This window comes from Salvelinus fontinalis, chromosome 2 (genome assembly GCF_029448725.1).
Source record: "Salvelinus fontinalis isolate EN_2023a chromosome 2, ASM2944872v1, whole genome shotgun sequence".
Lineage (NCBI taxonomy): Eukaryota > Metazoa > Chordata > Actinopteri > Salmoniformes > Salmonidae > Salvelinus > Salvelinus fontinalis.
Genome location: NC_074666.1, coordinates 83,484,956 through 83,503,547, shown reverse-complemented (window position 1 = coordinate 83,503,547; position 18,592 = coordinate 83,484,956). Strand labels below are relative to the sequence as shown.

Below are 18,592 nucleotides of genomic sequence, written 5' to 3'. Positions count from 1 at the left end.
TCTCGCTCTCTAACTTTAAGCATCAGCTGTCTGAGCAGCTTACCGATCACTGTACCGTACACAGCCAATCTGTAAATAGCACACCCAACTACCTCATCCCCATATTATTACTTACCCTCTTTCTCTTTTGCAACCCAGTATCACTCCAGTATTAATGCTAAATTGTAATTATTTTCACCTCTAGGGGCTATTTATTTTATTTTTTTATTTTTTTCTTAAGGGGTGGATTAGCTTAATATTGCGGAAAGAATGTTGCTTCCAATGTAATTGTCTGCATCATTTCCAATCCCCCATATTTTTTGGGGTAAATATATATATCCATACACGTATGCATGCATATACACATATATACATACACATACCTATATAGACATACATACTTTTTTAAAGAATATACCTTTATTATTTTTCCCCGCAAACCCTACCACCGATCCCCCAATTGGAGTAAACTGATAAACATTTCTGTTTTTACCTTCAATTTATACATCTTATACACATTTTACAGACACAGTCTACTTTATAATAGTTCTCTCTTGTTTGTTCTTAGTCCTTCCTCTATTTCTGTTGTCCATCCAGTTTGATTTCCACTTGTAACTGTGCTATTTCACAAAAGCTCCGCACCTATACACATTTCACAGATCCCGTATGCCCTACATTGTTTATCTTGTTATTAGTCCCACCCTTCAGCTCCACTCAACCCTTCCCATCTATCTTCCAACATCATCCATTTCGGATTTTTATTTGCCATATATTTTTTAGGGGCTATTTATAGGGGCTATTTATAGGGGCTATTTATAGGGGCTATTTATAGGGGCTATTTATAGGGGCTATTTATAGGGGCTATTTATTGCCTACCTCCCTACTCTTCTACATCTGCACACACTGTACATAGATTTTTCTGTTTTTCTTTTCTTTTGTGTTAATGACTGTACGTCTGTTTGTGTGCAACTCTGTGTTGTTGTTTTTGTCGCACTGCTTTGCTTTATCTTGGCCCGGTCGCAGTTGTAAATGAGAACTTGTTCTCAACTGGCCTACCTGGTTAAATAAAGGTGAAATAAAAAAATAAAAAATAAAAAATAAACACGCTTTGTCTGGGTTTGCTCAAGCATAGCCTCCCTCACACGAAGAATGATGAGGAACGACGAGTCACTACGAAGCAGTTACACCAAATAACACCATTCAAGCAGACAAGGGGCATTTAAAGACAGCCGGGAGAACAAAATGCTTTGTGTTTCCACACCTCCACCACTTAGACGTCATAACGCCAACCGCGCTGATTCTAACGTCCCCTTCCCCTTTCCTTCACGTCACGTCTTGAGATAACTTCTCTGTCGTTGCTCTGGGCAGGTGAAAGCAGAGTAGGGTCCACAGGGAAGGGAGGAGAGGGAAAGAGGGTATTTTATAATTGAGAAGACCTGGGAACATCCGGTTTCTCTCCCTGAAGAGATTATGTGTTGATCCGATTAGACAAAGGGCCCGTGGAGACAGGTTGTAAGGCAGGCCGCCCCCTCCCTGGTCCTTCACAGCACCTCAGAACAGTCCACAGCTGAGACACGGCTAAAGCACGGAGGGATGGAGGAGGGAGGTATACTGCAGACTGCAGGCATGGTGGTGGCCAGTGTTCGGTTGCTTCACAGACAGCCGGCCTGTAATTCTGTGATTACCATGGCCTAATGGATTCATCTCTGAAGAGACCCCGCTCTCTTCTCTCTCTCTCACACACAATCAAAAATCCAACTCCTTAGATTCCCTTTCCCCTGTAAAACACCATGCATCACATCCTTTTATAGTCATCTCTTTTCCATCTCTTTCTTTCCTGGGCTGAGGGAAATTCATCAGAGTGTTGGAATACTACTAAGAGTGGGTTATTTCCGTCCAAGGCTGTCTGTTGGATATTAAATAGGAATTGAAATAGGAATGTTCAGACATCTATCACGGTCACATAAAAGACAGCTTGTGAGAGGAAACGGACATCCTCTCCACTTCCCAGCCATCCAAGCGCATCCCTATCACAGCCCTATCTATCTTTGGCCCACTCTGTAGGGTCCCTAGGGAGGGCTCGAGTGGAGATGATGGGCACAATTTCCCTCTCTCCTTTGAGAACACTTCCACTCCCCCCAAAGACAGCAGAGAAAGAGAGTGATAGAGAGGGAGAGAGAGAGAGAGAGGAAGAGAGAGAGAGAGAGGGAGAGAGAGAGAGAGAGAGAGAGAGAGAGAGTTAGAGAGAGGGAGAGAGAGAGAGAGTTAGAGAGAGGGAGAGAGAGAGAGAGAGAGAGAGAGAGAGAGAGAGAGAGAGAGAGAGAGAGAGAGAGAGAGAGAGAGAGAGAGAGAGAGAGGGAGAGAGGGAGAGAGGGAGAGAGAGAGAGAGAGAGAGAGAGAGAGCATCTGATCCTGTTTTTAAATAAAGACATCCATAACTGATGGGAGCTGTGGAAGGGAAGTGGGAGAGGATGCGGGTTAGACAGGCCCAGCCATATCCCCTTACACTGAGAGAGGGTCTCATCCAGTGGAGGTTATGTGGTGGTGACACTCAGGTGACACCACAGTTATGTGGTGGTGGTAGCCAAGCGGCGGTGAGGGCCAGTCACCGTGCTGTTCAAAGTGCCGTGATCAAAGCTGTCGCCACGACAAGTTATGCCGCCGCTACGCTTGCCGCCCGGAGGGACAGGCCCGGAAACTCCGTGTCCCAGAGTTCCCTGTGTGAGCTGCATCCTGCCACACTGGGAGATCAACACTCCTTCACTGCTGGCGGAGGATAACAAACAAGTGTTTCAGGAAAGTCGGTAAATCGGATGACACTCAGAAACTCCAAATCAATCAATCCAATTTATTTATAAAGCCCTTCTTACATCAGCCGATGTCAAAAAGTGCTGTACAGAAGCCCAGCCTAAAACCCCAAACAGCAAGCAATGCAGGTGTAGAAGCAACAGACTAATCCTAGTTTCAGCCCATACTGTTACTGAATGCCCTTAAATTGACTCCATTTGGGATCAACAACCATCCACTGTGGCACTGGAGTCCTAGGATCATACAGAGGATCACGTTACTGTGGGTCACTGAAGACCAATGAGTTATAGAGAAATGCTTAGAATACACTTCCTGTGTATAGACCTGTGTCTTTGGCTGTTTATTCTTGGCTGGCAAATGTCTAAATAATGTGTGTGAGTATCTGTGAAAGAGATAGAGTGCGTGTGTGAAGTACAGTTTGTAAACAGTCAGTGTATGCATGAGTAAGTGAACGTCTCCCACGGGACTGGAAATCTTTCCCTCAGGGTTAAACACAAGCCTGTCCCATAACACATCACAAAGCCCAGAGTGCTAGGCTCTCTCTCATATTGATGTGTACAGTATATTCATGTGTATAGTGTATATTGATGTGTATAGTGTATAATGATGTGTATAGTGTATATTGATGTGTATAGTGTATATTGATGTGTACAGTATATTGATGTGTATTATTGATGTATACATTATATTGATGTGTACAGTATATTGATGTGTACAATATATTGATGTGTATAGTGTATATTGATGTGTATAGTGTATATTGATGTGTACAGCGTATATTGATGTGTACAGGATATTGATGTGTATAGTGTATATTGATATGTACAGGATATTGACGTGTACAGTATAATAATGTGTATTAATGATGTGCACAGTAATTGATGTGCATTATTGATGTATACAGTATATTGATGTGTATTATTGATGTATACATTATATTGATGTGTACAGTATATTGATGTGTATAGTGTATATTGATGTGTATAGTGTATATTGATGTGTATAGTGTATATTGATGGGTACAGGATATTGATGTGTATAGTGTATATTGATGTGTATAGTGCATATTGATGGGTGCAGGATATTGATGTGTATAGTGTATAATGATGTGTATAGTGTATCATGATGTGTATAGTGTATATTGATGTGTACAGTATATTGATGTGTATTATTGATGTATACATTATATTGATGTGTACAGGATATTGATGTGTATAGTGTATATTGATGTGTACAGGATATTGATGTGTATAGTGTATATTGGTGTGTACAGGATATTGATGTGTATAGTGTATATTGATGTGTATAGTGTATATTGATGTGTACAGTATATTGATGTGTATTATTGATGTATACATTATATTGATGTGTACAGGATATTGATGTGTATAGTCTATATTGATGTGCATAGTGTATATTGATGTGTACAGGATATTTATGTGTACACTGTATAATGATGTGTATAGGATAATGATGTGTATAGTGTATAATGATGCGTATAGTGTATATTGATGTGTATAGTGTATATTGATGTGTACAGGATATTGATGTGTATAGTGTATAATGATGTGTACAGTGTATATTGATGTGCATAGTGTATATTGATGTGCATAGTGTATATTGATGTGTATAGTGTATATTGATGTGTACATGATATTGATGTGTATTGTGTATATTGATGTGTATAGTGTATATTAATGTGCATAGTGTATATTGATGTGCATATTGTATATTGATGTGTATAGTGTATATTGATGTGTACAGGATATTGATGTGTATAGTGTATAATGATGTGTATAGTGTATATTGATGTGCATAGTATATATTGATGTGCATAGTGGATATTGATGTGCATAGTGTATATTGATGTGTATAGTGTATATTGATGTGTATAGTGTATATTGATGTGTACAGGATATTGATGTGTATAGTGTATAATGATGTGTATAGTGTATATTGATGTGCATAGTGTATATTGATGTGCATAGTGTATAATGATGTGCATAGTGTATATTGATGTGTATAATGTATAATGATGTGCATAGTGTATATTGATGTGCATAGTGTATATTGATGTGCATAGTGTATAATGATGTGCATAGTGTATATTGATGTGTATAGTGTATAATGATGTGCATAGTGTATATTGATGTGTATAGTGTATATTGATGTGCATAGTGTATAATGATGTGCATAGTGTATAATGATGTGTATAGTGTATATTGATGTGCATAGTGTATATTGATGTGCATAGTGTATATTGATGTGTATAGTGTATATTGATGTGTACATGATATTGATGTGTATAGTGTATATTGATGTGTATAGTGTATATTAATGTGCATAGTGTATATTGATGTGCATAGTGTATATTGATGTGTATAGTGTATATTGATGTGTACAGGATATTGATGTGTATAGTGTATAATGATGTGTATAGTGTATATTGATGTGCATAGTATATATTGATGTGCATAATGGATATTGATGTGCATGGTGTATATTGATGTGTATAGTGTATAATAATGTGTATAGTGTATATTGATGTGCATAGTGTATATTGATGTGCATAGTGTATAATGATGTGCATAGTGTATATTGATGTGTATAGTGTATAATGATGTGCAGTGTATATTGATGTGTATAGTGTATATTGATGTGCATAGTGTATAATGATGTGCATAGTGTATATTGATGTGTATAGTGTATAATAATGTGTAAGTGTATATTGATGTGCATAGTGTATATTGATGTGCATAGTGTATAATGATGTGCATAGTGTATATTGATGTGTATAGTGTATAATGATGTGTATAGTGTATATTGATGTGCATAGTGTATATTGATGTGCATAGTGTATATTGATGTGCTTTTGATGTGTATTGATTTATCAATGCAAAAAACATAACAAAATAAGTAGTAGTATTGACCTAAGTATGTAAGAGCCATACGTCCACCAATCATCACTGTGTGGCCTGATGTGAATATGTTAAGCAGATTGTATGTTAAGCCTCGGTGTCTAGCACCTCCCAGTGAGTCTACAGTCATATTTAAGAGAGGCGGTACAGACAGAGACGTATCATATGGCCTTTGTCTGTCTGTGACCAAGGTCAGACGGTCATACAGAGATCATCAGATAGCAGAGGGATCAGAGGGGAGGATGTCATTAGAGATCTGTCTGAATGGAATCCCCCAAAAGCCACTGTGTGTCTAGATAAGGAGCTGGGAGACAGTGAGAGGGCAGAGGAACAGGGAGAGGAACCGGAGCAGGTGGGCAGTGGGCTCACCATGGGGCTGTGTAGTATACCACTCGAAAGGACATGGCACATAATAAGCCCAGAGAGGGGCATGACCTTGGGTGTACCGTATGCATGTTTACTTTGTGTTTTTAGATTATTAAAAAAAGTATGTATGCGGGCGTGTGTGTGTGTTTGCATGCGTGCCTGCATAGTCGCATCTGTGTGTTTGTGAGTGAGTGCGTGCGTGTGTATGTCTAAACGAGTGCGTTAGACTGAAATTGGATATTCTGTGTGTTTAATTATAGGCTGTGTGTTCCTGTCAGTGAGGCTGACTGGCCCTCTCACAGCTCCTACCCTCTCATAGCTCCTCTCCTCCTTTCCTTTCCTCTCCTACACACTGTCGCTGACTCCAGGTCAGAACAGAGCTATGCAAACTAATGAGAGAGAGAGAGAGAGAGAGAGAGAGAGAGAGAGAGAGAGAGAGAGAGAGAGAGCGAGAGAGAGAGAGAGAGAGAGAGAGAGAGAGAGAGAGAGAGAGAGAGAGAGAGAGAGAGAGAGAGAGAGAGAGAGAGAGAGAGAGAGAGAGAGAGAGGGGGGACACGGTTCATTAAAAAAAAACTAATTTGGTCGTTTAACTAGCCATGTCAGACTATTGTCTTTCTCTTCTTTCCTTCATGTTTTCTTCCTCTTTTCCCTCTTTCAATTGTCCAGGGTCCTGTTGTCTCTCTGGCTGAAGCATACGGGCACCCAGGTCTCCTCCAACATCCTGACAGTAGTGTAACAGTTAGTGTTAGTGACTCAGACCAAGAGAACCCCAAGGCTCTAGAGGGAGAGGGGAAGAGTCAGAGACGTGTACCCAGCCAGGGGCCACTCTGACTGGGTAGACATAAAACCCTGCAGCCTGGACCTCTGGGTGGCTACACTGTCACAGACACTCAGTGGAACAGTGTGCGGTGAGGTGGCTACGGTATCTATGAATAAGATATCTACTGTACATGTCCACATGCTGTACATCCACAGTCACCACATGTTAGGGTGCAAGATTCCAATAACGTTCCCAAAATTCACAGGTGTTCCCGAAATCACAGTTGGATTATTCCTGGAATCAGTATGGAATAAGCAGGAGATCTATCAATCCTCCAACCGGGATATTGGAAAAATCTGTATTTTGGTTTCCATAATTTTTGCAAAGCTACCACATATACAGCTATTACTTCTAGTCTATATGTAAAAGAGAGACGCAACACTGTGGAGGCTCTTTTCCAGTGGGTATGAGGTGCTCCAAAACGGGAGCCAGAGACGGGGAGCCGCAAGGGAGGCCAGGGAGGGGCCGGATGAAACCCCCCCACAGAGCCGACCCCCGCCAGAGGCTCAACAGAGAGCCAGATCAGCCAGAGACGGGGAGCCGCAAGGGAGGCCAGGGAGGGGCCGGATGAAACCCCCCCACAGAGCCGACCCCCGCCAGAGGCTCAACAGAGAGCCAGATCACCACCCCCTGTCCAGAAATAACTCCACATGCACACTGTCTGTTTGTCTGTCTGTCTGTCTGTCTGTCTGTCTGTCTGTCAGTCTGTCTGTCTGTCTGTCTGTTTGTCTGTATGCACAGACCCGGCAGTAGCACGTTTAGCGTTTACACTCAGCTCGTGTTCAGAAGCACCGTCCATGGTCATTTGGTTGTTTGCGTTATACAACACTATTAGTGATGGTCTTTGGTGTTTTGGGTTGTTTTATGACTGTTGAAACATAAAGAAACATACCATTTTACAATGTGTTGAATAAGATATGTATAACAATATAGGCAGTGTTCTTCAGACATCGGAACTAAGCGCAGGTGCGTAGGGTGAATCTTTTACAATGGGTTCTCCTAACTACTTCCGTTTGAAGTGCTCTGATGACATGTTCGGGTTAAGTAGTCCTGACGTACCTTTTCATGTCCTAAAGATAGTCTGGGGATTGGGCAACTTCTTGCCTATTACATTAGGAATACACCTATTCTCCATAATGGTGCGTCACTGAAACAATCGTTCTAAAAACCAACACAATGCAGCGTTTGACATTCCAATGGCAAAATAATGGGAGAGGAAATGATCATCGAGCCTTTTCAAACAGATAAACTGGGGCGAGAGGGGGGGGATGGGTAGTTAATCTGAAATGTGACTCCATGCGCAATCTAAACACCTTTCTCATCAAAAAGAATTCCTCTGGGAGTCAACAAGGGTCATACCACTCATACCACTCATTTTCACAGACAAACACACACACAGACAGACACACAGGTGCACAGTACACTCACTGGCTGTACCTAACCGGCGGGTGTGCCTGCTACGTGCTAATCCTCATAAAAACAGGTTGAAGTTTCGGCAGTTCTACCCCCAGGCAGGTCGGGAGTCTAGCATGAAGTGCTCAGTGTAGACTAGTGCAGTTGTGTGAGTTAGTCAACAGCAGCGAACAGGATATACACTCATCTCTTTTCAGGATACTGACAATAAAGATTTCACTTCGGGGGGGGGACATTTCCACTACGATTTAAGGGTTGTGATAGATTTAAAACGTCACGCAAAAACGAACCATAGCCTTGTACAATAAGTGTGTCCCAAATCATAAAACACAAGTGCAGGTAAGAGAAGATGAAAACGTATGAGGATGAGGAGCATCAAGGCGCGACGAGGAAGGGCAAACTAAAGGCTGACTGATGCAGCACCTCACTGAGGTCATCTTCCCCAGTCATCTCTGTCTAGAACTGTAAATCAACATGGCAATCCGGGCCGAGCTGCTCATTTCATGTTTCTGCTTTCTGAAGGACCTCCAGCTACAGCCAGCCACAGTAGACGGGGCTGTTGCTTTTATTTCATCTCTGTTTTGATTTGTAGCTCATGCAGTTGCTATTAAAGATGAATCAAGTGGAAAGGGTTAGGGCAGGGAAGGCCCTGTGAACTAAGCTTGTTAATACAGGGCTCTTGATGCCCTAATGGTCCACTGCACTGCACTGAGAATGTGGCTTTAAGCTAAAAACATAGTCACAAGAAACGTTGAAAAGTCACTGCGTGTGTGTGTGTGTGCGTGCGTGCGTGCGTGCGTGCGTGCGTGCGTGCGTGCGCGTGTGTGTGTGTAGTGGCTGTGTGAGTGATGTAAGGTGTTTGAAGCTATTTGTCATTATCGCTCAAATCAAAAATATCACTCCACTAATTACAGAAACACCTGTTGTGAGTAAAAGTGTTATAAAATAATCATTATAATACATGTGGAGGGTCAAGTAGGCAAGTGGATAATATTTTGGAGAGGTGTTGAACGCCTCTAATGAAATTAGAAATCATTCAAAATATGTGTGAAGCTACAGTATGACATAGAATATTCTCTGACCCGCAACAGACAAGTCTTTCACTGTTAAGATAGGAATCATACGTAGTCAATCAGAGAGCCTAAACAGAGATGTGACTGTGGTGTGGGACTGTGGGAGAAGCCTGACTGACTGTCATGAGTTACTTAGATATTCCCTGGGACAGTCCTTGCTGTGCTGTGAGTGGGAGAATGTTCCAGGCCTGACTTGGATGAGATAGTTCCCATGGTGCAGCACCACCACACTGGGAAGAGAAACAGTACAGGGGGCATGACAGTATTGGCTGGATGAATACTCAGACTGGCTGATGAGCACCATAACCCGTGACCGTGAGCACCCAGTACTGGTCACTGATTGGTGCACAGACCTATTGTGACCCAGTGTCAGTTAGCTTGGCCAATCACAGCTCGGAATGGGGTTAGGAATGGTGACATTTAAACTCAAGGAGCAACGGCTTGTCAGTCATCGCTGGCTTTTTATATATCAGTCCTCGCTACTGCTATTTAGATACACAAATACACACATGCCAAAGACAGATAAACAGACATGCATACACAGACTATGCCCTCTCCCACAATACATACACACACACACACACAAACACAGACAAACATTATCATTTGCATTCCACTCAATCAGTTTCTAATTGACTTAACCCTCCAGATGGTCCGTGGCGTAATGCAGGGGGAATACAAAGCAGCTGCCAATTTCCCTCTGGTTCTGGACAGCCATAATGGCCCTGTTTCTGTTCATGCCTATTTAAATTAACCATCCTATTCACTAAGACACCGGTTCACACACACACACACACACACACACACACACACACACACACACACACACACACACACACACACACACACACACACACACACACACACACACACACACACACACACACACACATAGTACCTAGACACAGTCATGACCCTAATTAGATCAACCTCACCTCTGTTTTCTTCCATCCTGTGAATACTAGAAACCCTGCTGATCTGGAGAACAACAGATCCCCGAGGCTAAACTAATCAATGGTCTACTGCCACACTAAAACAATAGGCACCGTGGCCTTGTTAATGGCAATACACGTCCCACCAAACCCACTGAGACCTATCAGACCACAGAGGCTGTAAACGTGTAAATGAGGAGGCTAGACTCCAGCTCCTGAACCAGAACACACGTCAAGGACTAATCAATAATGATTGAATCAGTGATATTCAGAGACCACGGGGAGTCTCTTCTGTTCAACTGATGTGTTATTACTAATGCCCTCTCCATCTTATTACCCGCCACTAACTAGGTGGATGGCAGATGGCGTGAAACCAACTGAGCTGATCCTGGTACATTGTTATACAGAGCTGCTGTTGGGTGGTTATAGACAGTGGTGTAAAGTACTTCAGTAAAAATACTTGAAAGTATTACTTAAGTATTTTTTGGGGGTATCTGTACTTTGCTTTACTATTTATATTTTTGACAACTTTTACTTTTACTCCACTACATTTCTAAAGAAAAAAATGTACTTTTAGCAATTACATTTACTTTTGAAACTTAAGTATATTTACAACAAAATACTTTTAGACTTTTACTCAAGTAGTATTTTACTGAGTGACTTTCACTCTTACTTGAGTCATTTTCTATGAAGGTATGCTTATTTTTACAGAAGTATGACAATTGGGTACTATTTCTACCACTGGTTATAGATTACAGGAGGCTTTCTACAGACCATGGTCCTGCGCTACACATGAGTAAGTTATAGACGCCATATTGGCTGTAGTTTATGAAGGCCAGCAGGGGGTCTACTACATATGCAAATGCTTCTTCACAGTAATTACATAGTGGGTCCCAGATAGTGGCCATGCAGCCAGACAAATAGAGTGGAAAAGACACACGGTCCCTGGCAATACACTGCTGCTGCCAGCGCACGGGAGAGGGGGGAGGAAGAGTGAGAGGGTAGAAGAGTGGGTTACGAGAAGGGTGTAATTAAAAGTATTGAAATGTTGGAGTGTTTTTACCATAGGAGAACATCCGTTAACTAATTTACATCGGAGTGAAGAGATGAGCATCTGTGTTTGGTACGAACCAAGGAGTAAATAGGCAGGCATGTGAGCACACATACACTTGAGTGTAACTTGCTTGAGGCTGGTAGACTGGGTGGGTGATATCATGTTGGTAGACGGAGTAAAGGGGGGGGGGGGGGGGTTATTGTCTCTTTACTGAAGATAAAAGGCTAATCACCCATCGTCAGTGATCATCAAAGGGTTAGATATGGACAGACAGAAGCACAACTCTGCTACCATTACAGAAGCCCCCCGGTCCAAAGCTATGGAGGAGATAAGGAATACTTCTGACCCACTGATTCCTTCCTCCCAGCCACAGAGACCTCATCAGCCCTCACTGACAGGCTCAAGTAGATTTACTCTCAGGGTCGACACCAGGTCCCTCCCACACACAGAAAGTCCCCTCAAAAGAAAACACTCTCAAGCTATATGACCGTGTAAAACGGCAATGCCCCCATCATCGTCATCCGTCGTGAGGATGTTTTTACGTTCAGGAATGTTTATGGCAACAGACGGGGATTCCCCTGTGGGTTCAATTACATACCCAGGCTTCTCAGTCACTCAGTCAGGCAGCCAGAGATGTTTCTGTTTTGACCAGTGAGTGGATCTCTAAGCTGCACTTACAGCTTCAGCCTGAAGGCCCTGGGCTGAGAGCTGAAACTAGAGCATAGCATTCCACACAGACGGGCCACAATCACCCACTCTCAAGTCTGGAGATGTGATCTCAAAGGGGCAAACCCAAATTGCTTTCCCACCATGGTGGGCATCTGTATTCTAAACCCCTCAGATAGAGGGTCCATAGCTGGAACCAAACACTGACTGACCCATTATCGACAAAGAGGCATAATACGTCAGTTAACGTCCAGAGAAACACTATTTGCAGCCATTTGGCACCGATAGGAGTGGATTGAGAGCTAGTGCAACTGTAACCACAGTCAAACACAACTGAAACAGTATGGATGGGTTGAGATCATTTCTGTGGGCCTGTCAGTCATTCGGCCATTCTCCTTCAGCCCCCCCAGCAGTCTTCTGGCCCCTGGACAGAGCATGGGAACAGCTCAGCCACACGCAGCGCTCCGCAGAGAGAGAGAGGAATGCAAACAGAGTGCAGCGTTGAGAGAAAGGGCTGGCACTGGAGATTTTCAGCAAAGAAAACAATCATAAATAACAGATGCCTCAAGCAAAAGTACGCCAGTCAGTCAGTCGTCAGTCGGCATGGTCAAAGCAATTCGGCAGAGAGATGGCTGCTTGAAAACCCCGAAATGATTGAAGCAGCCCTCCCACGGTTGCAGACGTGGACCGTCGTCACTGCCAAGCCGAGCAGCCAGCGGGATTGACTTGTCATCAGCCTTTAGGAGTTAGATGCAGAGAGCAGAAATAGTCTTACCTGACGTGTCCCACATGTTCAACTCAATCCTCTGTTTCTCGATTTCAAAACTGGCCGTGTAGTTTTCAAAAACGGTGGGGACATAGTTCTGGAAAAAGGGTGCATCTTGATTAGTAAAGCGCTAATGGCATAGGCGTAACATAGGTTAGACGTTAAACTACGTACATGTTATGTATCATACAAATATATAGACTATATTAAAACAATATAGGTCTAGTTGCTAATAACACCCAGATACAATATTAATGAAGGGGGAAATCGAATACACTCCGAAATACATTATATGAGTCTATATTGTTTTATCACTAATAATAATGACCATTTTATATTTAAAACTGCACATTATTTCCCTGTCTTTCAGTTTCCTTCTCTCTCTCTAGAGAAATGCCTAACGCAGGTGCGTACACACCTCTGGCTCATAATTTAAATCAAGACATTTGGGGTTAAATGATTAGAATAAAGAATCTCTGGTCGTTCTATTTGGTTTGGTGTCCGTCTTGACATTTATCTTTGCTTCATTCCAAAACGGCGATGACCTACAGTACACATACCACTCTTAAATGATCCAGTTGCCTGTTTTCAAGTGTTGACAGTCGTGCTCATAACGCAAGACTTCATAGCCTATATATATATATATCAGGACACTTACCTCGGGATAGCAGTCCTTCGCAAAAACATGTAGGAGCGCCGTTTTACCACATTGCGTATCTCCGACCACCACGATCTTACAGCGGCTGCCTTGACTTTCCATCTTTGTCTGTCAGTGTCTGTTCTGGACGCGGATCGGTTTCAATCACCATCCGATGTCGATATAAGGTGAGACTGGAACTCAAGGAAAACCCAGCAGGTACATGCCCCGGTTGTGGCGCGACCTACTATGTGTCCTCCCCCGGTTGTTCTCCCCTGTCCACCCCGTGCAGCCCTCGGTTCCCACGGTTACACTAGCTATCCTCTCAATGCCTGTTTACACCCACCTCGCCCGCAACAACAGCACTCAGCAGCAGCACGCGGATCCCTCCCTTCAAACTCGTTAATTGGCCACGCCTTGCCCATACACGCGCCCAACCACAGCGAGTTGGTCCTCGTGCCTCTGTGTTCATTTACTTGTTAAAGAGCTTGTCTCTTTACTTGTCTAACAGTGACGCATATCTTCATTATTTGTTGTCGGGAAGATGATTCATGTTATGATTGGGCTACATCTCATGACCTTTACTTATAGCTTTGAGGATAGTGTTGAGATACCCATTTCAACGAATGTACTGACTGTTTATTACATAGTTATAAACTGTCAAACTAGACTAATAATTAGCCTAACAGATGCTAAACGGCTTATAAACCCTTTATAAATGATTTATAGGTCTAACGTATATCTTAATGTTAACTGGGAGTGTCTTATACGTTCTCAAAACAAATGAAAAGGAAAGTATTTTTGTATTATGCATTGTAGGTAGGCTACAACTATGGGGGGATGAAGCGTGTATGGTGTGATGGATCGTGTCCTCCTTGTGACCGGGGTTTTAGTAGATAGCTAGAGGACAGAGAACAAGCCACTGGTAATAAGTAATAAGGATCAGTTATCACTGTATCTTGAAGCATCATGTTGTGGAAGTCGAAAGTCTTAACCCACTCAGCCAGCCCTGTATTTATACATATTGTAATGAAACAGCAGGGAGCAGGTCTTGAACCCTCGACCTTCGAGCCCAAGGTCCGGCGCGCTATCGACTGTGCCGCAAAAGCATGCTCGTGCGGCAGAGTCGATTTCCGCGATTTTAAACCCAGGATCGTTACAATATCAATGGATCACTTCCCTATCCAAAACTCGAATTGCCTCATTTGGAAGCTCTTCGAATTAAACGTCCATGTTTCACGTACTGTTGATGTTTCAAGTGAAATATAAATGCCACCCGATGCAGACCAGTTTACAATTCAGTGAGGTCACAAACTAGTTGTTACATACTTTTTCTACAGGCTTTCACTGCCTCCCTTTGGTGAGGAGTGGTATTTTATCTATAGGAAAAGAAACCCACGCTGAGCCATCAGCAGTACCCTAACACCAGTGCCTGCATCTTCCCGAAAGATTACTGAACCAAGAAGATATTGTTTTGGGGGGTTTCAATGGGCCTACATGATTCATAAGTCATATATAATATATTTGCAGCACTAGGGTTTCACTTGTATGATACAGACTACATTTAACTTGTAGAAGCCTAGGCATTACTGAATTCCACCAATACATATCTTTTTTACTTCAACTTTCTCAGCATGCAGTTGGTCAGACATGAGGTACAGAGAGTACCATTACATGGCTGTGTGAGCTCCCCTTCCCTCCTGTCTATGACTAACTCCACTCTATGATACAAGTCTTTTAACCAGAGTTAAACGCAATGAGCTGTGCAGTGCTTCTTCTGCGCAGCAGGTGGACACAGAGCACAGTCTCTCTCTGGTCCAGTGGTGGCAATGTATGAAAGTAACTTTTACAGTGTTCCCTATTCTATGAAATACGACTTATAATTAGAAACAATACGAGTGAAATAGCTGTCCTTCCCAAAAATTGTAATTAAGTATGTCAAAAAAACAGCTTTTCTTGCCCAGCTTGGGCTGGTCACAAACAACAGAATGGTATGGGGATATCCAGGGCCTTCAGAAATTATTCACCTTCTTGACTTTTTCCACATTTTGTTGTGTTACCGCCTGAATTTAAAATGGATTACATTTAGATTTTGTATCACTGGCCTACACACAATACCCTATACTGTCAAAGTGGAATTATGATTTTAGACATTTTTACACATTCATTAAAAATGAAACGCTGAAATGTCTTGAGTCAATAAGTATTCAAACCTTTTGTTATGGCAAAACTAAATAAGTTCTGGAGTAAAAATGTGCTTAACAAGTCACATAATAAGTTACATGGATTCACTCTGTGTGCAATAATAGTCTTTAACATGATTTTTAATGACTACCTTATCTTTGTAACCCACACATACAATTATCTGTAAGGTTCCTCATATGAGCAGTGAATTTCAAACACGGATTAAACCACAAAGACCAGAGAGGTTTTCCAATGCCGCAAAGAAAGGCACCTATTGGTAGGTGGGTAAACTTGAAAAAAGCAGACATTAAATATCCCTTTGAGTATGGTGAAGTTATTAATTACACTTAAAACCAGTCACTACAAAGCAATGGTGGGAAAAGTACAGACACTTTCATAGAAAATTACTCAGGTAAAAGTGAGTCACCTAGTAAAATACTACTTGAGTAAAAGTCTAAAAGTATTTGGATTTAAATATACTTAAGTATCAAAAGTAAATGCAATTGATCAAATATACGTAAGTATCAAAAGTAAAAGTATAAATAATTTCAAAGTCCTCATGTTAAGCAAACCAGACGGCATAATTTTCTTGTTTTTTATTTATTTACGGATAGCCATGGGCACGCTCCAACGCTCAGACAAAATTTACAAACGAAGCATGTGTTCAGTGAGCCCACCAGATAAGAGGTTCTAGGGATGAACAGGGATGTTCTTTTGATAAGTGCGTGAATTAGACCATTTTATTTTCCTGCTAAGCATTCAAAATGTAATGAGTACTTTTGAGTGTCAGTGTCACGTTCTGACCTTAGTTCCTTTTTTTATGTCTTTATTTTAGTTGGTCAGGGTGTGAGTTGGGGTGGGCATTCTATGTTGTTTTTCTATGTTTTGTTCTGTTGTTATATTTCTATGTGTTTGGCCTAGTATGGTTCTCAATCAGAGGCAGGTGTCAGTCGTTGTCTCTGATTGGGAGCCATATTTAGGTGGCCTGTTTTCTATTGTGTTTTGTGGGTGGTTGTTTCCTGTGTTAGTAACATACGGGACTGTTTTGTTTGTTTGTACTTTTGTTATTTTGTTCAGTGTTCTGTTGAGTTATTAAATATCTCATTATGGACACTTACCATGCTGCACATTGGTCCGATCCTTGCTACTCCTCCTCAGACGAAGAGGAAATCCGTTACAGTCAGGGAAAATGTATGGAGTAAAAAGTACATCATTTTCTTTAGGAATGTAGTGAAGTAAAAGTTGTCCAAAGTATAACTAATAAAGTACAGATACTTAAAAAACTACTTACGTAGAACTTTCAAGTATTTTTACTTAAGTACTTTACACCACTGCTACAAAGATACAGGCATCCTTCCTAACTCAGTTGCCAGAGAGGAAGGAAACAGCTCAGGGATTTTGCCATGAGGCCGATGGTGACTTTAAAACAGTTTAATGGCTGTGATAGGAAACTGAGGATGGCTCCACAACATTGTAGTTACTCCACAATTCTAACATAAATTACAGGGTGAAAAGACGCCTGGTACAGAATACAATGATTCCAAAACATGCATCCTGTTTGCAATAAGGCACTAAAGTAAAACTGCAAAAAACATGACTCTATTTCCTGAATACAAAGCGTTATGTTTGGGGAAAATTCAACACAACACTGAGTAACACTCTTCATGTTTTCAAGGATGGTGATGGCTGCATCATGTTTGTCACACCCTGATCTGTTTCACCTGTCTTTGTGCTTGTCTCCACCCCCCTCCAGGTGTTGCCAATCTTCCTCATTATCCCCAGTGTATTTATACCTGTGTTCTCTGTTTGTCTGTTGCCAGTTTATCTTGTCTTTTCAGGTCTTACCACCATCTTTTCCCATCTCCCTGCTTTCTCAAGTTCTGTTTCCACAGTTCTGACCATTCTGCCTGCCCTGACCCCGAGCCTGCCTGCTGTTCTGTGCCTTATTGACTCTGTCCTGGATTATGGACCTCTGCCTGCCATTGACCTGTCTTTTTCCTGCCCCCTATTTGGGTCAATAAACATGTGACTCTAGCTGTCTGCATCTGGGTCTTATCCTGAGTTCTGATAATGTTATGGGTATGCTTGTCATTGGCAACGACTAGACAACACTTTTTTTACATACAAAAAGAAACAGAATAGCGCTAAGCACAGGCAGAATCCTACAGAAAAACCTGGTTCAGTCTGCTTTCCAACAGACACTGGGAGACAAATTCACCTTTCAACAGGACAATAACCTAAAACACAAGGCCAAGTATAACCTGGAGTTGCTAACCAAGATGACATTGAATGTTTATGAGTGGCCTAGTTACAGTTTTGACTTAAATCAGCTTAAATCTATGGCAAGACTTGAAAATGGCTGTCTAGCAATGATAAACAGCCAACTTGATAGAGTTTTAAGAATTTTAAAAGGAATAATGGGCAAAGATTGTACAATCCAGGTATGCAAAGCTCATAGAGACTGATCCAGAAAGACTTACAGTTGTAGTCACTGCCAAAGGTGATTCTAACATGTATTGATTCAGGGGTGTGAATACTTATGTAAATTAGATACTTCTGTATTTAATTTTTAATACATTTGCAAAACAAAATGTAACATGTTTTCACTTTGTCATTATGGGGTATTGTGTGTAGATGGTTGATGAAAAATAGTTTTTGAATACATTTTGAATTCAGGCTGTAACACAACAAAATGTCAATAAGTCAACGGCATGAATACTTTCTGAAGGCACTGCAGTCTACCAATCATTATAAATATCCATGACAAGTAAACAGTTTATTTTACAGCTCAGTCACTGAGCCAATGAGACGTCTCGGCCAAAGCATGTGAAGTCACCTTATATGAAATGGAAAGCATTTTTGAAGACGTCTGTTTCAGACAAGTTTATGGACAGAGAGGCCTATTACCCTATTTCTTTTCTCGAATTTATGATTTGACCACAAATACAAGTAAAGGACGAGTCAACAACATTATTT

At 41.7% G+C, this 18,592-nt stretch overlaps 1 protein-coding gene across 1 annotated transcript in view; it reads right to left on the bottom strand.

Moving 5' to 3' along the window:
• LOC129829334 (rho-related GTP-binding protein RhoN-like) overlaps positions 1–13,847 on the bottom strand; it is a 32,953-nt gene extending 19,106 nt beyond the window's left edge. The window contains exons 1-2 of the mRNA XM_055891007.1: positions 13,454–13,847; positions 12,805–12,892 (exon numbers count right to left, since the gene is read on the bottom strand). Coding sequence (XP_055746982.1) covers positions 12,805–12,892; positions 13,454–13,555 — 190 coding nt within the window. The 5' untranslated portion in view covers positions 13,556–13,847. The remainder of the gene's footprint in view (positions 1–12,804; positions 12,893–13,453) is intronic.
• Between the last annotated feature and the right edge of the window lie 4,745 nt (positions 13,848–18,592).